General features: G+C 42.6%; 1 protein-coding gene across 1 annotated transcript in view; it reads left to right on the top strand.

Moving 5' to 3' along the window:
- POLR3A (RNA polymerase III subunit A) overlaps positions 1-25,025 on the top strand; it is a 205,050-nt gene that overhangs the window by 71,188 nt on the left and 108,837 nt on the right. Inside the window, exons 9-12 of the mRNA XM_073571227.1 lie at positions 7,385-7,488; positions 7,770-7,911; positions 12,675-12,815; positions 23,560-23,629. Coding sequence (XP_073427328.1) covers positions 7,385-7,488; positions 7,770-7,911; positions 12,675-12,815; positions 23,560-23,629 — 457 coding nt within the window. The remainder of the gene's footprint in view (positions 1-7,384; positions 7,489-7,769; positions 7,912-12,674; positions 12,816-23,559; positions 23,630-25,025) is intronic.

Here is a 25,025-nt window from a genome sequence, read left to right as displayed (position 1 = left end):
TTGGCTTTTTTGTTAGGTTCACTAAGTGCTAAAACTGAATTGCCATTGTGATTCTCCGGGTCATTACGAGTTCATAGACACCAAACATGTCTAGGTTCTTTTTTATCTAAGTGGTGAAAAAAAACTTTGCTAAAAATTGCGCCATTGTCCTAGACCCATAGCGTCTCCATTTTTCATGATCTCGGCTTGAGTGAGGGATGATTTTTTGCACGCCGAGCTGGTGTTTTTAACTATACCATTTTGGTGCAGATATAATCTGATCACCCGTTATTGTATTTTAATGCGATGTTGCGGCGACCAAAAAAACGTAATTCTGGCGTTTTGATTTTTTTTTCCCGCTATGCCGATTAGCTTCATGTTAATCCTTTTTTTTATTTTTTTTTATTGGTAGATCGGGCGATTCTGAACACGGCGATACCATATATTTGTATGTTTTGATTTATTTTTTATTTTTATTTTTTTTGAATGGGGCAAAATGGGATGATTTGAACTTTTATATTTTTTTAAAAACTATTTTTCTTTAACTTTTGGTATGCTTCAATAGAAGCTACTATAGCCAGATCTGCTCTGCTACATAGAGGCGATGCTCAGATCGCCTCTATGTAGCAGAATTACAGATTTGCTATGAGCGCCGACTACCAGGTGGCGCAAATAGAAATCCGTCATCAACAACCATAGAGGTCTCAGGGAGACCTCTGGTTGTCATGCCGACACACCGGTGACCTACGATCATTGTTAAATGCTGCTGTTGGCGTTTGACAGCTGCATTTGCAGGCACATGTCAGCTTTTCAAAACAGCTGACATGCTCCGGCTTTGATACTGCCATCGGACGTACTATACCGTCTGATGGCAATAAGGGGTTAAGGTTTGTTTCAACCAGTTATCCCTTCCCAACATATGATATACATTTACATGTATACATCCTCTGATAATGCAAGTCAATGGGAAAAAAACGGATCAGCCAAGAAAAATGGCAGATCCGTTTTTTTGCAAAACAGCGGCTTTTGACTGATGGAGACAAACGGATGTGTGAAAGAGGCCTAACAGCAGCAGGTGGAACTGAGATGTTAAAGGGAATCTGTCACCGTTTTTTTGGACTATGAGCTGCCTGCATCGACATCAGGGGCTTATCTACAGCATTCTGTAATGCTGTAGATAAGCCTCCGATGTAACCTGAAAGAGAAGAAAAAGGAGTTAGATTATACTCACCCGGGGGGGGGGGGGCCGGTCCGTTCTTGGTCGGATGGGTGTTGCGGTCCAGTGCCTCCCATCTTCATACGATGCCATCCTCTTCTTCCCTTCCTGTCGTGGCTCCTGCGCAGGCGCACTGCTCTGCCCTGTTGAGGGCAGAGCAGAATACTGCAGTGCGCCTGTGCTGGAGCCACAACAGGAAGGGAAGAAGAGGACAGCATCGTATGAAGATGGGTGGCGCTGAACCGCAACATCCATCCGACCAAGAACGGACCGCCCCCCCCCCCCTGGGTGAGTGTAATCTAACTTGTTTTTCTTATCTTTAAGGTTGCAGATAAGCCCCTGATGTCGATGCCGGCAGCTCATATTCCAAAAAAAGGGTGAAAGATTCCTTTTAAACACTTAAAGGGAATCTGTCACCCCTTTTTTGAGATATCATATAATGATATCATTCAATTGTGTGTCACATAAGGATTCTCTTAGTACTTTTGCTTCCCCCTGACCCCGCACCTTTCATGCATAAATACCTTTTTTATATCGGTTCAGATGTATGTAAACTGCTGCTGTCCGGTCCGCTGGGCGGGGCTTATTCACCTGCTCCCCCCTCCCTGTCTTTCTCTACGCATTTCTTCTTGTGTAGAGCAAGACAGGGAGGGGGGAGCAGGTGAATAAGCCCCGCCCAGCAGACCGGACAGCAGCAGTTTACATACATCTGAACCGATATAAAAAAGGTATTTATGCATGAAAGGTGCGGGGTCAGGGGGAAGCAAAAGTACTAAGAGAATCCTTATGTGACACACAATTGAATGATATCATTATATGATATCTCAAAAAAGGGGTGACAGAAACCTTTTAAATGTTGCTGTAAATTTCGAATGGCGGCTTGTAAAGTTTATGGATTGGTGTGATCTGCTATTTCACAAGCTTTTTAGGCCCCCGCTTAGATAATTAAATAATGTCTGAGGTTTTCTGAATTTCTCCTATTTTTTCCATTATGGTTCTCTTTGAAGGCCAGCGTGTGGCTGACTTTTATCGCAGACTGTGATTTTTCAATATTTACTGCAATACCATGGTATTGCAGTATATGATCTAAGCCAGGGGTGGGTGGGGAACCTTTTTTCTGCCAAGGGCCATTTGGAATTTTATAATAGCGTTCAGGGGCCGTATAAAATTATTAGTTTAAACATTAGCCAACTATATTTATTCAAACATTTAAATAACTCCCACCTAATGTGATGGCTGGAATGACTTCTCTTTGGAGAGGCGTGCGATGTTCGGAGGTATTGATGTTGTTGCTACTTGGAACTGGTTTTCTAAGTTTGCATCAGTCGGTCCTGAGCGAAGTCGACACTTTGCGATTGGAAGTTTTGAAAAGAACTGCTCACAGCAATAAGTTGTTCCGAACACAGATGCATATTTCAGTGCATGTCTCTTCACAGTGGGAAAATCATCATTGTTGACATAACGTTTATAAAACTCAAGCAATGGGAGGTTACTGTACCTAGCTTTCAGCTTGTCATTATTTTGCAGCTGAATGATTGTGTTGTAGGTCATTAGGTAAGCACATCAGCTGGGTTTCTCATTGAATGGTGTAGCAAAGATGTTAAATAATGAATTTGTTTACTTTTGACATCCTTGAATCTTTCATCAAATGCTTCAATTAGTTTTGCACATTCACCAGCACAATCAAGTGCCATGGAAGGCTCTTGTCTTTCAAGAGTGGGGAAATGAATGGTTATTCCTTTCAAGTCGCACTTTCCACAGCCTTAGTTTAGCTTCAAATTTCACGTTTGAAAGCAGAGACCTAAGAATCTAGGGCCTCGCAGCTTAACGTTCAGCTCTGAGAGGTTCTTTGTTTATGTCTACCTTGAACACTAGATCACACTGCCACTTGCTATCATTGAATTCACTGATAGGTTTCCCCTTCATCTCCATGAACTGCTTGACTTCTTCCCGCAATTCGTAAAACCTCATGAGCATGTTCCCCCAACTCAACCACCACACTTCAGTGATAAACAAGAACACCATACTCAGATTGAAGATCATTCAGTAACTCCTTAAACTGGCGACTGATCAGTGCTCTGCTTTTGATAAAATTTATGCATGACACAACTGTTGAAATCATTGTTGAGCCGCAATGACTGTACACAGAGACTTTCCTGGTGTATGAGGCAGTGGCATATACCGTATATACTGGAGTATAAGCCGACCCGAATATAAGCCGAGGCACCTAATTTTGCCACAGAAAACTGGGTAAGCTTATTGACTCAAGTATAAGCCGGGTATGCATTGTCCCCTTATCGCTGTCCTGCTCTGTGTGGCTCACCCCGTTCCATCCTTCTATGTATGGCTCGGTTCCCCCTGACCCATCCTATGTATGGCTCGGTTCCCCCTGACCCATCCTATGTATGGCTCGGTTCCCCCTGACCCATCCTATGTATGGCTCGGTTCCCCCTGACCCATCCTATGTATGGCTCAGCTCCCCCTGTCCCATCCTTCTATACATTGCTCTGCTCCCCCCAGTCCCATCCTTCTATGTATGGCTGTGCTCCCCCGTCCGTCCTCCGCGCTCGCCCGTCCGTCCTCCGCGCTCGCCCGTCCGTCCTCCCCGTGCCGTCGCTGCATGTCGCGGCTTCCTGCAGCTCTCCTGTGCTGAGCGGTCATGTGGTACCGCTCATTAAGGTAATGTATATGCGCTCTACAGCCGCTGCTCTAGATTTACAAAGCAGTGACTGAACACTGCGGGGAGGATTAGGGTTCATTTCCTCCCAGCAGTGTTTTATTTGCAGCAGCCAGGCAGGTTCAGAACGCTACTATCCTGCAGATTAACCCCATTTCTGGGGTCTGAGGTATACAGCATATGGGTGGTACATGGTGCCTGAGATATACAGCACATGGGTGGTACACGGAACCTGAGGTATACAGCACATGAGTGATATACGGGGCCTGAGCAAAAACTAGATGTATCCAGCATCACATCCAAGGGAAGGCAGATAAAAATCAAAATGGTCATATATGCGTCAACTTGGTTTGTTTTTATAGATTTTTATCTCCCTCCTTTGGGTGCGTTGCTGGATCTCCTTTTTGCTGCCGACACAGACCTCATCCCTGCACCGTAGTAATTCGGCAGAGAACAAGTATAGCTTTTTTTTTTTTAATTTTTTTTTTTTTTTTTTTACTCGCACATATACTGAGGTGGTGGAAGGTATTCTTACTGCAGTAGCTGATTAGGTGCTTCAGTGGCTTGAGGGGAGCTGGAGAGCGCGGCGCAGCAGTTCCTCACACACATAACGCTTAGGCCCTGACACTAGATCACGTCGGACACAATACTGCACGCACCTCTGAAGAATTAAAGGGCCCACGGCCAAAAAAAACGGGCAAAGTGGCTGCGGGCCGCACCAGATGATATCGCAGGCCGTATACTGACGTTCCCCACCCCTGATCTAAGCAATCGGACAGCCACAGGTTGAAGCTCCCGTAATGAGACTTAAATAGTTTGAAAGACTTGTATAAAAATTCCAGTCACCCCTCTTTCCCTCATTGAAAGTGAAAAAAAAACTTAAAAATTAAATGGGGTATCACTGCTTCTTTAAATGTCAATATCTGTCAAAATATATAGTTAATACAATCAGTGAACACGATTGACGAAGTGCAAAAATAGAAAAGCCAGAATTGTGGTTTTTGAGTCACTGCATCACTGCAAAAAGAAAAATGCAATAAGGAGCGATTTAAAAAGTCATAGCTACCCCAAAATAATATACAGATGTGAGCCCTGCACAAGAAATCCCTTACACAACTCCATTGATGGGGGAAAAAATGAAAACAACATGGGTCTCAGAACATCAAAAACTTCTATTTTTTTATGAATTTACATTTTTTTATTCACTTAATAGAAAACTATACGAGTTTTCTAGTGCTGTATTGGTATAGACAAGACAAGTTATTACGAGTTTATTTGTACAGCACAATGAATATTGTAAAAGCTAAGAGGTTTTTGCACAATTTCATAGCACTTGGATTTTTTTTCTCCCGTTATTACTGTGAAATGAAAGGCGTCTTTCAAAACTACACCTCGTCCCACACAAAAAAACAAGTCCTCATACGTCTGTGTGGACGGAAAAAAGAAATGTGGCTCTTGTAAAAGTGGGAGGAAAGTGCAAATAAATAACAGGGATTAAATATTTAGAATGTCTTTGGTGTAGAAGGTCCATGGTAGCACCTTTATCAAAAAGCTATAGATTGATAACACAGGATCATACATAGAAAATAGGTTATAATGTAATATTATTAGCATTTTGGTGATAGAAATGAGTTTAGCCAAACCAAGGCGCTCAATCCATAAACTCCCTGACAGAAGTTATGTCGCTTATCCATGTTATGTAAATAAAAGCTTATAACCTGACGTTAAATTCATCCATTGGTTGTATAAATTATTCTTTTGTTCTTTTGAAAGCTGAAACCCTCCGAAATGTGGTTTAGGTTAAGAAAATAAATTGGCATCAATGCAGAAATATTGAGCATTTAATGGACACAGAATGGTCAGATTTTGGCAAGACAAAAGTTTTGTCGGCCACAGAAAGTAATGTGATACTCAAACAAATAATTAACTTAAAATACAAATATATGTTGCATAACATTGGTGAATGAAGTTGTGATGCTATTAGTCATATTTAATATTTTTTGTGACTTCCATGAGCTTGAAGGACTGCATCCATGCGGTTCAACAATGATTCATACAATTTATTAATGAAGTCATCAGGAATAGCAAAGAATGCAGTCTTACATGCCTCCCAGAGTTCATCTAGATTCTTTGCTTTTGTCTTCCAAGCTTCCGCTTTCATCCTACCCCAAAGATGCTCAATGATGTTCATGTCTGGTGACTGGGATGGCCAGTCCTTGAGCACCTTGATCTTTTTTGCCTGGAGGAACTTTGTTGTAGAGATGGATGTATGAGATGGAGCACCATCCTGCTGCAGATTTTGACCCCTTTTATGATTTGGAATATAAGAGGTAGCTAATACTTCTTGATATTTTAGGCTATTGATATTGCCTTCCACCTTGCAAATGTTTCGCACACCCCCATACTGAATGTAACCCCAGACCTTGATCTTTCCACCACCAAATTTCCCTATTTTCTGGGTGTATTCTGGATCCATACGGGCTCCAGTAGGTCTCCTGCAGTATTTGTGGCGGCTGTGGTGTAATTCTACTGAAGATTCATCAGAGAAATCCACCTTCTGCCACTTTTCCAGCATCCATCTGTTTAGTAGGCTGCGGGACTTTGCAAATGCCACACGTTTTTTTATTTGCCTTTTGTTTAGTGCTGGCTTCTGGGCACTGATTCGACTATGGAGGCCATTTCGAGACAGAATCCTACAAACTGTTCTAGTTGACACAGGGACTTGAGGTGACCAGGCCTGTTAGAGCTCTGTTGCAGTGGAAGAGGGGCTTGCTTTGGATTTTCTAACCAACAAAGGTTCCTCCTGACCAGTTATCTTAAGGGGGTCTGCCAGACCTGGGCTTGTAAAACATATCTCTAGTCTCTTCGAATCTTTTTTTAATTCTTCGTACTTGACGCTGAGACACATTAAAGGTGCCAGCCACCTCTGCAGTGGATCTGGTCTTCAGCCTCTTGATAATCCAGGCTTTGGTCGCAGGGTGGATTTTTGGCATGTTGTCAGAGCTCAAGTTGCAGCTCAAGTGAAGGTCTGGGGTGCTGGGTTTCTTTTTATTCACACCCACTAATTAACCGATCATTTACTGAGCACAGGTGAGGATGTAAACTAGGATTGGGTGCATTATATGACCAGGCGACAAAACTTTTGTCTTGCCAAAATCTGACCATTCTGTGTCCATTAAATGATCAATATTTCTGCATTGATGCCTATTTATTTTATTAACCTAAACCTCATTTCGGAGGGTTTCAGCTTTCAAAAGAATAATTTATACAACCAATGGATGAATTTAACGTCAGGTTATTACAAGCTTTTATTTACATAACATGGAAAAGCGACATAACTTCTGTCAGGGAGTGTATGGGGAGAAGTGAGGCGGCACATTACTCCTGCTACAGCAGACTTTGTTGGCACTGTTTAATTAGGCAGGAATCACTTTCTCAGTTAACTGTGCTGGAGATGTTTATAATTTTTTCTTGAACACTGCCTTTTCCTACATTATTGTTTTTATGTGCAGGTGAACAAGGCAAATATCCATTTTATGAGGAAACTGGTACAGAACGGGCCAGATGCTCATCCAGGAGCAAACTTCATCCAGCAGCGACATACCCAGATGAAGAGGTTGGCCTTTCCTTTTTTTTGTGCTTTCCTTTTAACCTTTTGAAATATTAGATTGTTTTTAACTGTATGTAGCATGCATAGCTCAGGGTAGGCAGGATCCGATGAATGGAAATGTGCCCTTGACAGAGAGCAACAGTAGGGAACCTGTCTCAGTAGTGTAAAGTCAAGGGCATGAAGGCACCCATTTGGGAAAGTGTAATTTTGCAGAATTTATTTTTTACAGCACAGTATCTTTTGTATTCGCTTTCTGTTTGTCTCTATTGTAAAACTTGCTTTTGCAGGTTCCTTAAGTATGGTAACCGTGAAAAGATCGCTCAAGAACTGCGCTATGGAGACATAGTGGAGAGGCACCTCATAGACGGAGATATAGTTCTTTTCAATCGACAGCCATCCCTGCATAAGCTCAGCATCATGGCTCATATAGTGAGTACCACAGGATTGGGATGTTTAGTGTACGGAGGATATATACTTAAAGGAACACTAAACTTGGAGATAAAGAACACTGGAAACCAGAGTTACCCTTGTCCACACAGTTAGTTTTGTAAGAATTTATGCACGTTTATAAAACGATCATGTAGCTAATGCTGGTGAGACGGGGCTTAGCAAATGGCCGGGCTAATAAGTGTAATAATAGCAAATACCTCCAATTAGCAACTAGCTAACTGTCACTATATCAGTAGTTGTAACCTTGAATACCTAAGGTCCTCCAATGCCTGCACATGAGGAAAGAGACATAGCAAATCAGAAAAACTATACTTACTACATTTCTAATTGTAGATATTTGACATTATTGCTATTATTATTACACCTACTCCATTTTGGGATAGGATCTTGGAGATGTAAATACCACTTTAAGGACCCTACTGGATTTAGCTTAGTTTTCTCTATTTCTTATTTTTAGTGTTCCTTTAATTACTACTAACAGTATAAATATATTTCTAAAGGTACTCTTGACATTAAATTTTCACCAGATGTCCGTAACGACCCATCCAATCCATACAGGAAAAGAAACCAAACCATAGATGTCCATAAATTGTGTAGTTGAGGGTTTGGCCTGGCAGGCATGTGAGGAGGATCCTCGGCTCACTGCTCCTGCTCTACCCCTGTAAAAATCCTGTAATACCCTACACCCATGCCGTGCAGTGATCTGTTTCGCAGCCCGAAACGACGTGACCCACAGCAGGCAAACTGGAGAAAATGACCAGCCACCGAGAGAAGCTCCTCCATCCAAGATGGAACCGGCAGGGTGAAAATGGCGGTGCGCCTTATAGTACGTATATACCTTATCAGCGCCCCACTGCCCTGTGTCATTTTCCCGGAGTCCACTGCACAGGAAGCCATGGAACTGCTGGGGGCTTTGGCCTTTCACAAAATGTCGGCAGAGCCCCCCCACAGCACCGCTGGACACAGGGCATTGGTGCGCCGCACATCGGAACACCCCCTCATCCCAGCATCCTGCAACGCTCCACTCTTGCCTCCTCTAGCAGAAACCTTGGGACTCCGCTTCACCGCAGCCACCATTCCCGTTAAGCAATAAGACTTATGGATTATAAGAAGCAGCACCATTTTATTAAAAAAAATTTTTTTTTCCTATTTTTCTCCTCAAAATTTGGGATGCATCTTATAATCCGAAAAATACGGTGTATGTTGAATTTAATGTAGTATTGTCATTTATTGTTTTCTTTGTATGTGTTGTTGAGTCTACTTCTCATAATGAATAATTGTCAAAATGTGAAAAATCAAAATGTATGTTAAATTCTATATATGAAAACTAGAGATGATTTTTCTGCCCTGTAGACTGTGAGCCCTCGCGGGCAGGGTCCTCTCTCCTTTTGTACTTGTGTGTGTCATGTATTGCTCATGTTTATTGTCTTTGTATGCCCCTTTTTCATATGTGAAGCGCCATGGAATAAATGGCGCTATAAAAATTAATAGTAATAATTTAAAAAAACAAAAACAAAACTTGTGTAATTTATGAGAAATGACACCGAAAAAGTATTGAACACGCTTCCTGAAACTTATTTAATACTTTGTACAAGATCCTTTGTTGGTGATAGCTTAGTCGCCTCCTAAGTGGACAAACTAGTCTCATGCATAGCTCATGTGTGATTTTAACTCATTCTTCCACACAAACACTCTTCAAATCCTGGTGGTTCCGAGGGTTCCTTCTGTGAACTTTGAGCTTTAGTTCCTTCCATAAATTTACTATTAGATTCAGGTCAGGTTGGTTGTAAATCTCAGTAGTCTCCGATACCAGCTGAGATCCCAGAGAGCATGATCAGGGCTGGATTTTCAGGTACCTGATCATGTGATCATCGTTATTCATTGAATAATGGTAATCACAAAGGAAAAAAGTGTGCCGGCTGTTTTAAATAATTCTCTATTCTGACATTATATACATGTCAGAGGAAAGCGAAATCATTCCCCCCCCTGAGATCCCCCGAGACGTCCACCTTTCCTGGGCCCTCCTGATATGTCGCCCGGGGTCCTCTTCCTGGAAGAAGAAAAATGGCAGGCGCAGTGCGCCCGCCCAGATCTCCTGGCCGGTACCCAGCAACAATAGGACATTTTTCCTATTGGTTCCTTTTGATCACTGTCATAGACGCTATCAGAGTGATCAAAATAAAAAAAATAATAAATTAAATCTCCCTTTGTCACCCCCTTAGATAAAAAATAGAATTATTTTGTTTCTTTTTCTAGTCTTTGCAGTTGGGGTTGGGATTAGAACTGGGGGGTTTAAAAAAAAAAAAAAAAAGGGTTAGTATTGAGCGCAACTGCTCGTTACTGGAGTTTGCATCAGGTGCTCTGGTATGCATGGAGTATTGCGGATCCCCGCATGTCTTTTTTGGGTGTCTAGCAGCTACGAAACAGGGACTCAAGCATGTCACTATCATATAGACTCCTCCAAGTCACTTCAAATGTGATGTGTTCCCTAAAAAATTTTTGTTGGAAAAATGAGAAATTGCTGGTCAAATTTATAACCCTTCTAACTTCCTAACAAAAGAAAGTTTTAAATATTGTGCTGATGTAAAGTAGACATGTGGTAAATGTTATTTATTAAGTATTTTTATGACATATTTTTCTGATTTAAGGGCATGAGAAATAAACGTTTGAAAAATTGCAAAATTTTTACCAAATTTCCCTTTCTTTCCACAAATAAAGGCAAGTCACATAAAAGAACTTTTACAACTATTTTACCATCAGTCTCAGAATCAGTGGAATATGTTGAAGCACTTCAGAGTTATAGCCTTAAGTGACAGTGATCACAATTGTAAAATTTGGCTTGGTCATTAAGGTCATAATTGTCTGTCGTTGAGGGGTTAAATAAATTTCAGTAAGCGTGTTCAATACTTTTTCCTGTGTCATTTCTCTGATTTCTTTGCCTTTGTGGATTGGATGGGTTTTTACCGACATTTGGTGAGAATTTCATGTCAATAGCACATTTAGGAATATATTTACTTAAAAAATTGACGTGTTCAATACTTATTTTGTCTACTCTATATGCTATAGAAATCAGTCTAGTCTACTTTTAACAATAAAACTTTTAAACAATATTTAACAATATTAAATATTTAACAGTTAAAAGTGTTCAGTTAGTTTACAGGTCATTCAGGTATTTGATTGTCTCAGGATATGGTTGGGTATGCAGCAAGAATTTTTCTTCTCTTGCAGGATGTAATGTCTAGTCTTTAAAAGAGGTCTTATCACCAGGTGAAAAATTGACTTTTTTATTTTATTAGCACTTTATTCCTTTTGAGTATTCTGTTTGTTTTTTTTGTTTGTTTTTAAATTAACCATTCAATTCCAGATGAGATTTTTATGTAGTGCAAATTTTTATGGTCCTTACAAGGGTGCATTAGACTGCGGGTAAAAGCCAAAGGTATCGAGTTTTATGGCTGTGAGCAAAATCTGCTCCCTGCAATACAGTATGGTGCCAAACTAATTTAATGTAAATGAATGTGTACAATTGGCTCAGAAGAAGAAACACACAGAGCAGCTATGTATACCCAATGTAAATTCATGTTTATATATAGACAGGCAAACTTATGGTAAGTATTCAGGGTGGCCCTGACAGGCACAATAGGTATAGCCTGCAGTCAATCCAGGGTGAGTCCGGAACTTGTTCTTCAAGGTTGTGAGCTACATGGATGAAATCTATGCATATTGTTGATACATGGAACAAGATGTAAGGCGCAGAAGACAAAATGGTTTTCTTCACATTGCTAACAATTATTTATGAATTGTGTATTAGAGAGACATTAGGGAGTCTTGTAAAATGAAATGCTTGGTGTCCCCAGCTGTCTATCCACCTCTGGTCTGCATCTTCATTACAATGGTGTGTTTTGTTTTTTAATGCATAAAGGGTGTTTGGAAAACTGATGATGTTGGATTTCTGATCATCTCTCTATGTGGGGTCACCAACCAATGCTGTGCTGGTGCCCTTTTATTGAAGTGCCACCTAGTGGTGTATAGGTAGCTAGTCGGCTACTAGTTTGATTTTCTCTGTTTGTTCCCTATGCCATATCCATGTTTTCTCTATCTGTGCATTCAGTACAGAGTGAGTACATCCTATATATGCATTTGTGCTCAGCAGCCTCTGTTTTTTTGTTTTTTGGCTTAATTTTTTGCACCTTTTTGTTTTCATTGAATGAGTTTATCATGACTTCTACCACTTCTCTTCAGTCCATTTTCCTCTCCAGCAACTTTCTACACTTTCTTACTAGTATCATAGATGTATTCATAAGTGTTGCCCATGTAGTACATATGGCCATTCTCCCAGATAAAGTAAGGCATATATATAAATTCTGTTAGCCTGCCCAGAAACCTTATTTTCTAGTTTGGTCCAGTCTGCCTGCTTCTGTGGGAGCAGTGCTCTACCATGGAGCAGCTTATCTGCACTGCTGTAAAAATGGACCAGTCCTGTGCTGGCCTCTCTGAAACACTGAGATGAAGCCAATCTAATGTCATTATTGTGGTCCCTTTTTTTTTTTCCAGTCGGTGTCACTTTCACTATTCTTATCCACTAGTTTGCTCATACCCTGTGGATTTTGCTGTGATTCCTAAACCCTTTTGGATCCTTCTCATTGATTTGCTGCTTTGTGCATGTTTATCTCGCCAACCATTTCCAGGTTTAGTTATAAAGGAACCCAGATGATCGCTAACATCTGGATATTTTTCCTATGTAGGCCAAAGTGAAACCACATAGAACTTTCCGCTTCAATGAATGTGTCTGCACACCATACAATGCCGATTTTGATGGGGACGAAATGAACCTTCATCTCCCCCAGACAGAAGAAGCCAAGGCAGAAGCCTATGTCCTGATGGGGGTAAGTGCCTCCAACTAGATCCAAGTACAGCATAAAAGCTCCTGTTTTCATGTAATAATAATCTTAAATATTCATGTGAAATTACCTTGGTTGCATGTTGCATCCTTTTGAGTTAATAGGAAAAATTGGAGTCCAGCTCAACAGGAATGGATTTTCCTTTTTATTTTTCAAAAGAAAATATAGTGCATACAAAAGAAAAATTTACATCGTCGACATGACCCAGTCAATGCGTTTCAACTGCATTAAGCAGTCTTACTCATGACCCTATCATAGTGATCAAAATAAAAAAAAATAGTAAATCAAACCCCCTTTTTTTCCTTCCCCCATGACAGCACACCTGACAGGGGGATCCCACCCAGTCAGGACAGGAACCCTACTGAAAATAAAAGGGCGGTACCTCTCCCTCACTTTAGTTGGGTTTCCTGTCCTGACAGGGACCCTTGTGCTGAAAGACAGCGGTTCAGGATTTTTCTTTTTTACTTACCCACGCCCGGCACTGGAAGAACAGGCAGAGCACCTGTATGCCGGCCTTCAGGTGGTGGAAGCGGCGTCCGAGAGTCCTGTAGGCCCTCGTCGTGCGTGGGGCAGGGCAGTCAGGGGTCCGGCGACTCTTCTGCAGCTGCCAGGCCACTCTCCCTCCTCTGCCGGCGGTCCATCTCTCCAGGGTGAGTTTCATTTCCGGGTAGCGCTGGCGGCGTCACGAGCGAGGCATGCTGGGGATGAGCATGCCATCAGTATGACGCACCGGATCCAAGATTGTGGCTCCCATGGGGAAAACGTTGGCCGGTGGCACGGTCATTTTTTAAGCATCCTGGCAGGATAGCAGAGGGAGGGGCACCGGAGGAGGGGGAGAGCGCAGTGGATCCCTCTTAAAAGGAGGGATGACCACAGAAGAGGCGCTCATGTCCAAAGCTCCACATAGAGTATGTGGAGCAGCAGCAGCAAAAGCACGAGCTCTTACTATCTTCTAAGCCGGGCCACCAGAGGAAATCTGGCACCGGGAGGATAAGCCGCTCGAGTGGCAGGAGCGGCAGTCTTCCCGACCAGAGGTCACAGGACTTCTCAGCATCCAGGAGGGACGTTGTTCGTACCCCTGATCAACCTCCGAATCCGGTACCCTTGATTGACAGCGGTGGTAAGTGATCTCCATGAATGTCACTCTGGTGGTAATGGGGATTATTTTTTCTACTTAATCACCAGGGGCTGAGGAATGCTAGCACCAAAACCAGAAATAAGGAGTGTGGTCTTTGGCAGTTCAGTGGCAGAAGGACTTCGCCACAAGCCTTAGGGCCATATTCGGGGTGGAGGTAAAAGGCTGTCTGAAGTCAGCCTTAAGAAAAGGGAGCAAGAAGAGCAATAAAGTGCTCACAGACTCTGAAGCCTCTCCTTCTGGTGGGATTTATCTTGAGAGATCCCTGTTTCCCTCATCCTCCCCTCCCCAATCCTCTGACTCCTCCTCGGACAGTGATATAGGGGGCTGATCGTGCTTTCCAACCGTAGATATGGAGAGACTGGTTAAAGCGGTCAGGTCCGCAATGGGCCAGAAAGAGGACAAAACACCTAGATCCTTAGAGGATATTGTGTTCGGTGGCCTGGAGGAAAAGAGGAAGCGCACCTTCCCCGTTAATACGAAGGTGAAGGCACTTATAGACAAAGAGTGAAAGAGGCCAGAGAGGTTGGGTAGCTTACCTTCCTCGTCAAAAAGAAGCAACCCCTTTTGTAGAAAAAGACTGAGAGCTGGGAAAAGATCCCTTAAATTGACGGGGCCGTGGCTAGGTCCTCAAAAAAAAAATTGTCTCTACCTTTTATAGGACTCTGGCATGCTAAGAGACCCATTGGACAAAAAGGCAGATGGGTCCTTAAGACACGCCTGGGAGGCAGCGGCTGGCGGCTTGAAACCAGCGATAGCTGGGACGTGTACTGCTCGCTCTCTTATGATCTGGCTGCAACAAATTAACGAACAACTGAGGGATAAAGTTCCAAGGAAGGAGATCTCGGCCAATATGACTCTGGTGCAAGGGTCAGCGGCCTTCTTAGTGGACTCCTCAGCAGACTCAGTAAGGTTGGCAGCCAGAGTAGCAGGCCTGTCAAATGCAGCAAGACGCGCCCTGTGGCTAAAAGGGTGTCCAGATGATTTACCTTCAAAGAATAGACTTTGTTCCATCCCGTGTGACGGTCAATTCCTCTTTGGGCAGAAGCTGGAGGATATTTTGGAAAAGGTGGGGGATAAAAAGAAGGGATTTCCCTGTTTCCCAGGAGAGACCAGGAAACCTTCTTTTTGGAGAAGGAAATGTAATAGAAGTCGTCCTCTGGGAGAAAGGAAGAGCTGGGACATTAAGGACAGAAAGGGGTCTGGTTAAATGTTCAGAGGACCCTCTATGTCATCAAAAAAGTCACCCCAATGACGTCAGGTCAGAGGTAGGGGGGAGGCCTTTTTTTCCTTTTTTTTTTTTTTTTCTCCCTTCCTGGGCCAGTCATCAGAGACGGCTTAAGAATATATTTCATCCATCCACCCCGACAGACCTTTGTGTTAACACCTCTCAGGAACTCTCAGGAGGATCAACTAGCCCTGGAGGTGGAGGTCTTGGGACTAGTGCAGAAACGAGTTCTACAAGAAGACCCAAGACAGGAGGAAGGAAGGGGATTTTATTCCCCCATCATTTTGATACAAAAACCCGATGGTTCTTGGAGAACCATTGTCAGCCTGAGGAAACTCAACCACGATGGGTAGAGAATTACTTCCTCACGATGGAGTCAATAAACTTGACTATAAAGATGTTGTTCCAGCACTGCTTCATGGCGGCCATAGACTTAAAAGATGCCTACTACCATGTCCCAATTCATCAGGATCATCAAAAGTACCTGAGGGTAGCTCTATATGTCCTGGGACAGATCAGGCACTACCAATATGCAGCCCTTCCGTTCGCTCTGTCTACAACTCCAATGGTTTTTACCAAGGTAATGGCAGAGGTGATGTCTTACCTTCGTTCTCGGGACATAGTTATCATCCCGTACCTGGAAGACTTCCTTATAGTGGAGAGGTCGGAAGATCACTGTGTACATCAGATGAAGGAAGTGACTTTAATGGAGCTAGGATGGGTGGTGAATACCCTCAAGTTGTGGTTAGTACCGGAAAAGGTACAATCCTTCCTTGGGTTGGTACTGGACTCCGAATGCCAACTTTGCCTCCTACTAGAGAGCAAAATTGTCAAAATAAGGGGTCTGGTTCTGTCAGCAATACAGCAGCCCGTAATGATACTGAGGAAGGTGATGTAACTGCTATGCCCTCCTAACATCTTGTATACCGGCAGTAGTATGGGCACAGTTTCACCTAAGGCAGCTACAGTGGGAGGTCCTGTCATAACAGAGATTGAAAGGACGTTTGGAAGGAGAAGTACATCTTTCCTTAGTCGTAAGAGACTCCCTAACCTGGCGGACTGTAAGAGAACATTTTGACATCAGGGGTCCAGTGGCTAAGACCAGTGGAGGACGTGATCACGACCGATGCGAGTGGTACGGGACGGAGAGCACATCTAAGATCCCACTCAGTGCAGGGAACCTGGTCTTCTCTAGAAAGAGATCAAGGTTTGAATGTAAAGGAACTGTGAGCTGTGGAAAAGACCTTGAGATATTTTCTCCCCTTGCTTCAGGGCCGCCATACCCGGGTCATGTCGGACAATCGAGCAATGGTGGCTTATGTCAACCACTAGGGGGGAACGAGATCTCGTACTCTTATGGGGGTAGCCAGTACCCTGTTTCAGTTAGTGAAACAACACATGCTATCTCATGGCACTTCACGTAAGGGGAGTCGAGAATTTAAAAGCATACTTCCAAAGTTACAGGGAATTGAGAGAGAGGGAATGGTCCCTAAACACTCGTGTGTTCCTGAAAATAGTACAGGCTTGGGGCAAGCCAGAGATAGACCTATTTGCCACCTTACACAACAGGAAGGTCAGGAATTTCTGCTCGCCAAATCCAAGAGAAAATCCGTTTGCGGTAGATGCCCTGCGAAAACCCTGGAAGTTTCCCATGGTCTACGCATTTCCGCCGATGGCAATGATTCCGACAGTAGTGTGGAAAATCGCAGAGGATCAAACGAGGGTGATTCTCATTGCTCCATTTTGGCCATGGAGACCATGGCTATCCCTTCTAAGACAAATGTCGGTCACCAATCCATAGATTTTACTGGAGATTCCAGACCTACTTATCCAGTGACCAGTATGCCACTCTCAAGTGAAGGGTTTCCATCTGGCAGCATCGGATTTGAGAGGGTATTACTGAGTCACCAGGGATTCTCACCAGGGCTAGTCTCCACCCTGTTGAAGAGTAGGAAACAGATTACATCAAGAATCTACGGTAGAACATAAAAAAAATTCCTGGAGTTCCTGGTTCAACCTTTTGGGGGAGGAAGCTCCAGTGGGGCCTATTCTAGAGTTTCTACAGGTGGGACTGCAACTTGGGGTAGCGACTAGTACAATCAAGGTTCATGTGTCGGCCTTGGGGGCCCTGTATAACTGCAATTTAGCATTCAATAGGTGGGTGTCCCATTTTATAAAATCCTGTAGTAGATCTATACCGGTTATAGTGCCAAAGATTCCTCCCTGGGATCTGATTCTAGTTTTAGAGATTCTAACCAGAGACCCATTCGAGCCCTTACAGGAGTTGTCACCAAAATTCCTCACACTTAAAACGATGTTGCTAGTGACCCTAACATCAGCCCGTAGGGTGAGTGACTTACAGGCCCTATCTATATGCCCCCCGTACACTCAGGTTTTTGACGATAGGGTAGTTCTAAGGCCGGATCCGGTCTTAGAACTACCCTATCTCCCCAAGGTAGCTCTTAAGTTCCATAGGAGCCAGGAGATTACCTTGCCATCATTTTGTAATAACACGAGGAATCCAGGGGAGGAAAAGTTCCATACTTTAGATGTGAGAAGGTCCATGTTGCATTACATGTCCATAACTAGTAAGTGGAGGAAAGATGAGTCCCTATTTGTAGCCTTCCAGGTTAGCAGAAAAGGATACGGTGTATCTAAAAGTACCATTGCCAGATGGATCAGGGAGGCCATTAGTTTATCTTACTCTGCGAGTGGCGTTCCGGTTCCTGAAGGCATCAAGGCTCACTCCACCACAGCCGTGGCTACCTCCTGGGCAGAAAAGGCAGAGGTATCGATTGATCAGATATGTAAGGCCACTACCTGGTCCTCACCATCTACTGTTTTCAAACACTACCGACTAGATCTATCCTTTGACCTAACCTTTGGTAGAAGGGTGCTGCAAGCGGTGGTCCCTCCCTAAGGTATTTCATTCTCTAAAAGTCTCTCAGGTGTGCTGTGATGGCGGAAGGGAAGAACACCAAGGTTACTTACCATTAGCCGTTTTTTCCTGAGCCCATGACAGCACCCGTATATTCCCCCCTTCTCATTCCTTTGGTGTGCACTACACTTTGTGGTGGTGATGGCTTTTGCCTTGTGAACTAACCAGCGGGGGGGCCCCTCATGCTCTGTAAACCAACAAGCGAGGGAGAGGTACCACCCTTTAATTTTCAGTAGGGTTCCTATCCTGACTGTGCAGATCCCCTCTCTCAGGTGTGCTGTCATGGGTTCAAGAAAAAACAGCTACAGGTAAGTAACCTTGGTGTATCACCCCTTTTAGTTGGGTAAAAATACTTTTTTTATTTTATTTCCCTTTTTCCATTAGGGTAGGGCTAAAGTTAGGGTTGGAGTTAGAATTGGGGCTTCCACTTTTTAGGTATATCAGGGGGTCTCCAAACGTGACATGGCGTCACCATTGATTCCAGCCAATATTTTGTGTTCAAAAAGTAAAATGTTGCTCCCTCCCTTCTGAGCCCTGCAATGCACCCAAATGGTGGCCTTCTCCCCCCCCCCCCCCACACACACACACGGGCTATTAACATACTCAAGATACCCTTGTGAAAATAAAAAAAAAATTGGTTGCAAAGTAAATTTTTTGTGAAAAAGGTAAAATGATTTTTTCCTTCCACATTTTTTAGTTCTCCTGAAGCACCTGAAGAGTTAATAAACTTGAATGTGATTTTTGAGTACCTTGAGGATTGCAGTTTTTAGAATGGTGTCACTTTTGGGTATTTTCTGTTATACTGACCCCCCCCCAAACTTCAAATGTGAGGTGGTCCCCATAAAAAATAGTTTTGTAAATTTTGTTAGAAAAATGAGAATGCTGGTCAAGTTTTAACCTTTATAAAGTCCTAACAAAAAAAATTGTTTCCAAAATTGTACTGATGTAAAGTTGACATGTGGGAGATGTTATTTATTAACTATTTTGTGTGTGACACCACTCTGGTTTAAGGGTACAAAAATTAAATGTTTGAAAAGTGCAAAATTTTCAGAATTTTTCCAAAATTTCCATTTTTTTCATAACTAAACACAAGTTATATCGAAGAAATTTTACCACTAACCTGAAGTACAATACGTCACGAAAATACATTCTCCGAATCAGTGGGATACGTTGAAACGTTCTAGAGCTATAACCTCATAAAGTGACAGTGGTCAGAATTGTAAAACTTGGCTTGTCATTAAGTACCAAATTGACCCTGTCACTAAGCGGTTAGGAAATGTAAGATTTTTCGTTAATATTTGTTTACTGCACATTTTATAAAATCCCATTAACATGGCTGAATATACTGCAAATGTTCATTTTTGCAAAACATTGTATTGCTGTGAATTCACATTGTGTGTTTTACCCTTCTTAGGGCCTCTTTCACACGTCCATGTCACTGTTATGTGTGGTGACAGATTTCACACGTACCGGAGACATGTACTCATGTAGACCCATTCAAATGAATGGGTCTGTGCACATGTCAGTATCTTTCTCCACAGATCCTGTGTCCGTGGGCAAAACACGCTGACATGTCCGTTTTTTACTGTCACCACGGACTGCAAAACGTACCTCACACGTGCACACGGAGAACACACATTGATTTCCTCCGTGTGCACGGACGGCCACCGGGGAAGAAGTGCTACTGTAAGCGCTGTTCCCCTGCGGGAGGTGCTGAACGCGGATCTTGTTCTCCCCTTCTCTGCCGGCGATCGGCGCAAGCAGAGGCGAATGAATGAAATACCTGGCGTGGGTTCCCCCTATGTTTTTGAACCAACTCGGCAAAACTCGCAGGTGTGGGCTGCTATTCTTAGGCTGTGGGCTGCTATTCTTTATTGTCCTGCTAATGCAGTGTCCAGCTGTTACAGCACAGTGGATGGGATTTCAAGAAATCCCATGCCCACTATGCGTGCACCAATGCCCACGGCTCACCCGCAGAGACGCACATGCTTCACGTCTTTCCAGATCTCCACATGTCAATTTATGTAACGGAGACGCTCAGTCTCCGCTGTGTAAATTGCCCATAGACTTTCATTAGATGCGGTGAAACCGAATTATCTTCAGAATCACATGCATATTATGTGCGCGAACGCAGCTTACTACGCATGTGTACTAATTTAAATAGTGAATCTTGTGACACATCCAGAAGTACAAGATACATGATTTGGAGGAAAGCAGAAAGAGGTCCCTTTTTTTTTTTTTTTTTTTAAATAGTTAAAAAAACAAAAAATAGTGAATAGCAAAAGTAGTGGGATCCCCTCCAAAAAAAAGTGTGGGGTTCCCGTATTTTTGTCAACCAACCAAGGAAAAAGCAGACAGCTGGTGTTGTCAGGCTGGCAAGGCCCTTGAATTTTGACCCTCATCAGTCTAAAAATAGCAGCCCGCAGCTGCCCCACAACTGGCACATCCAAAGATGCGCCAGTTGTGGCACGTTACCCGGCTCTTCCCACTTGCCCTGTAGTGGCAAGTGGGGTTAATTTTTGTGGGGTTGATGTCACCTTTGTATTGTCTGGTGACATCAAGCCCATGGCTTAGCAGTGGAGAAGCGTCAGACACCTAGCTGTTACTAATCCTATAGTTATATGGTAAATACAGTTAGGTCCATATATATTTGGACAGAGACAACATTTTTCTAATTTTGGTTCTAGACATTACCACAATGAATTTTAAACAAAACAATTCAGATGCAGTTGAAGTTCAGACTTTCAGCTTTCATTTTGAGGGTATCCACATTAAAATTGGATGAAGGGTTTAGGAGTTTCAGTTCCTTAACATGTGCCCATAGACTTTCATTAGATGCGGTGAAACCGAATTATCTTCAGAATCACATGCATATTATGTGCATATCCCTGTTTTTAAAGGGACCAAAAGTAATTGGACAGTTGACTCCAAGGCTATTTCATGGACAGTTGTGGGCAATCCCTTCGTTATGTCATTCTCAATTAAGCAGATAAAAGGCCTTGGGTTGATTTGAGGTGTGGTGCTTGCATTTGGAAGGTTTTGCTGTGAAGGAAACATGCTGTCAAAGGAGCTCTCCATGCAGGTGAAACAAGCCATCCTTAAGCTGCAAAAACAGAAAAAACCCATCCGAGAAATTGCTACAACATTAGCAGTGGCAAAATCTACATTTTGGTACATCTTGAGAAAGAAAGAAAGAAAGAAAGAAAGAAAGAAAGAAAAAGCACTGGTGAACTCATCAATGCAAAAAGACCTGGGCGCCCACGGAAGACAACAGTGGTTGATGATCGCAGAATAATCTCCATGGTGAAGAGAAACCCCTTCACAACAGCCAACCAAGTGAACAACACTCTCCAGGAGGTAGGCGTATCAATATCCAAATCTACCATAAAGAGAAGACTGCATGAAAGTAAATACAGAGGGTTCACTGCACGGTGCAAGCCACTCACAAGCATCAAGAATAAAAAGGCTAGACTGGACTTTGCTAAAAAAAACATTTAAAAAAGCCAGCACAGTTCTGGAAGAACATTCTTTGGACAGATGAAACCAGGATCAACCTCTACCAGAATGATGGAAAGAGAAAAGTATGGTGAAGGCGTGGTACAGCTCATGATCCAAAGCATACCATATCATCTGTAAAACACGGCGGAGGCAGTGTGATGGCTTGGGCATGCATGGCTGCCAGTGGCACTGGGTCACTAGTGTTTATTGATGATGTGACACAGGACAGAAGCAGCTGAATGAATTCTGAGGTATTCAGAGCCATACTGTGTGCTCAGATCCAGCCAAATGGAGCCAAACTGATTGGTTGTCGTTTCATACTACAGATGGACAATGACCCAAAACAAAAAGCCAAAGCAACCCTAGGAGTTTATTAAAGCAAAGTAGTGGAAAATTCTTGAATGGCCAAGTCAGTCACCTGATCTCAACCCAATTGAGCATGCATTTCACTTGTTAAAGACTAAACATCAGACAGAAAGGCCCCCAAACAAATAGCAACTGAAAACCACCACAGTGAAGGCCTGGCAGAGCATCAAAAAGGAGGATACACAGCGTCTGGTGATGTCCATGAGTTCAAGACTTCAGGCAGTCATTGCCAACAAAGGGTTTTCAACCAAGTACTAGAAATGAACATTTTATTTTCAATGATTTAATCTGTCCAATTACTTTTGGTCCCTTTAAAAACAGGCTGGCATATGTTAAGGAGCTGAAACTCCTAAACCCTTCATCCAATTTTAATGTGGATACCCTCAAATGAAAGCTGAAAGTCTGATCTTCAACTGCATCTGATTTGTTTTAAAATTCATTATAGTAATGTCTAGAACCAAAATTAGAAAAATGTTGTCTCTTTCCAAATATATATGGACCTGACTGTAAACACACAGCAAGAATAAAGTCTTTTAATTGAAATAATGACACAGACTCCTATAATAGATCTTAAATAAACCATACTTACTGCATTGCCTATTCCACCGACGCCCTTGTCTCCTTGAAGAGAAATAATTATAAAAGAAGCAACAATATTCCTTACCTGTCCACCAAGAAGATATACACCGATACACAGCTGAGCTTGAAGCTGATGACTGGAGACAACTCTGTCCCTGGCGGTCACTTGCACTGCAGTTCTCGTGATCAGCTGATCGTGAGAACTTGAAGCTGATGCTAGTGACCGGCGATAACCTTGTTCCCGGTGGTCACGTGCACTGCATTTCTCGCGGTCAGCTGACCGTGAGAACTGCAGTGGACGTGTACTTCGGGCTAAAACAAGGTATACCATTATGTAAATTGGTACACATGAGTAGGAAGCTGCATTCCCGCACTTAATACGCATGTGACTAGGAAGATGGTGCGGTTTTACCGCATCTAATGAAAGTCTATGGGTAATTTACGCAGCCGAGGCTGAGCGTCTCCACTACATAAATAGACATGCTATTGCCTGGAAAGGCGCACCGCATGTCTCTCTCTGCAGGGAAGCTTAAGGTGTCGGAGCGCATAGTGAGCATGGGATTTCTTGAAATCCCATCCACTATGCTGTAACACTTGGCCGTTGCGGGTTGGACGCTGCGGATGTACGCAACGTCCAATCGCAGCTTTTACTGACCATGGGAACATACCCTTGTTGGTTTTTTTTGCTGTTACCATAGTTATAGTTATTGTAGATTAAATAGACAATATAACATAATTCATTGTTGTTTCCTTTGTACCTTACTATGTTACAAACTAAGTTCTCCTCCTTTCCCCTTCCCCTCATTTTTTGATGATGAATCCTTCATTACCCATTCCCCTTTATCCCATCCCCATTTCACCTATGTTATATTTTAAAAATCTCAAAAAAAAAACTTTTGAAAAACAAAAAAGAAAGATTTGCTTGTCATGGATGGGTTATTTTTGTGTTTGTGTGTATAATACTTATTTTTAACATGTTTTTCAGACTAAAGCTAACCTGGTCACGCCACGTAATGGGGAGCCACTTATTGCTGCTATTCAGGACTTTCTTACAGGTAGGTGATGTTCTTGTAAAGTAATGTCGGGCAGTTTGAACTGTACCTAATAGCAATGGACAATAGGGCTATGAGTAAAAGGAATTACGTTTCCTATGTGAGGCCCACAGAGCGGTTTCCTGAAAAAGTTTTAGAATGGCCAAACATGGACACCAATCAACAAGATCATCCAGTGAGATCAGACGATAATGATGGCAGATATATAGATGAGTTACCACGGGTTGTGGTGCTTAAAGGGAATTTGTCAGCAGATTTTTACACCCCAAACTATTAATATTTACATTCAGCTTTCATAGACTAGTCCAGCAGTATATTTCCATGGCCAATCCGCCCCTCCATTAATGAGAAACCAACAATTTAATTGATATGCAAATGAGGCTAAAGAGCTATGGTAGATCTGAAGCCTCTGTTACTCCAAATTCTTTCCCCTTCTAGCATAGCCTCTTCTTTCTTGACTACCAGCCTCTATGCTGTGTGACTTCATGCAAAGGAGTAAGAGGCAGTGCTAGTTGGGGACCAGAGTTGGAATGAAAGTGGCTTTAGATCTACCATAGCTCTCCAGCCTCATTTGCTTATCAATTCAAATGTTAATTTCTGAGTAATGGAGGAACGGAATGGTCATGGAAACGTATTTCTGGACTAGTCTAAGAAAGAGCTGCATGCACATAAAAATATTTTGGGGTGTGAAATCCTGCTGACAAATTCCTTTTCAGCACCATAGTCTGGGGTAGCTTATCTTCTATATAGCTGCCATCACCATCATCTGATATCCCATTTGAGCAGGAAGAAGAGGCAATCCTATATGGGGGAATAGAGTTGGAGTGAAAGTGGCTTCAGATCTACCATAGATCTTCAACCTCATTTGCATTTCAGACTGGCCACATGACTTTATTTGTTGGAGTTGTCCATTAAAAAGCAATATGCACATATAAATAGTTTGGGGTGTGAAATTGTGCTGATAGATTCCTTTTAAGAAGGAATCTATCAGCAGAGTTGCTTGTGAACATTACACAACAATTCAGAAGTACAAACGATGAGGTCACACTGCCCCTGCAAGTATAAATGCATCATCCAACTTGGAAATAAAATACGAAAACTCGAGCAGTCTACAATAAATACAGCCAGAAACCAGTGCAGAATACTAGATTTCTACTGATGAGAAGAATGAAGATTACTACATAATAGAAAGGTCAGCACTACTCCAAAAAACAGGATAAACACATTAAGCGATATTCACACACGTGGTGCACAGTATTTGATCATATGATAAAACCATTGGTTATTTTCTTTGCATGGTGGAGTGGTATTAGAAAAAAAGATGCACTGGTCCGTAGGATGAAGCTTCCGTAGATGAATGACTGATCATTGGAGTTTTTCATTTTGGAATCGTTACACT

The sequence above is a fragment of the Dendrobates tinctorius genome, unplaced genomic scaffold, assembly GCF_039654945.1.
Source record: "Dendrobates tinctorius isolate UK_male_01 unplaced genomic scaffold, ASM3965494v1 ptg000028l, whole genome shotgun sequence".
NCBI classification, from domain to species: Eukaryota; Metazoa; Chordata; class Amphibia; order Anura; family Dendrobatidae; genus Dendrobates; species Dendrobates tinctorius.
Note: the sequence above shows the minus strand (reverse complement) of the source record. Positions and strands in the feature narration are given on the sequence as shown.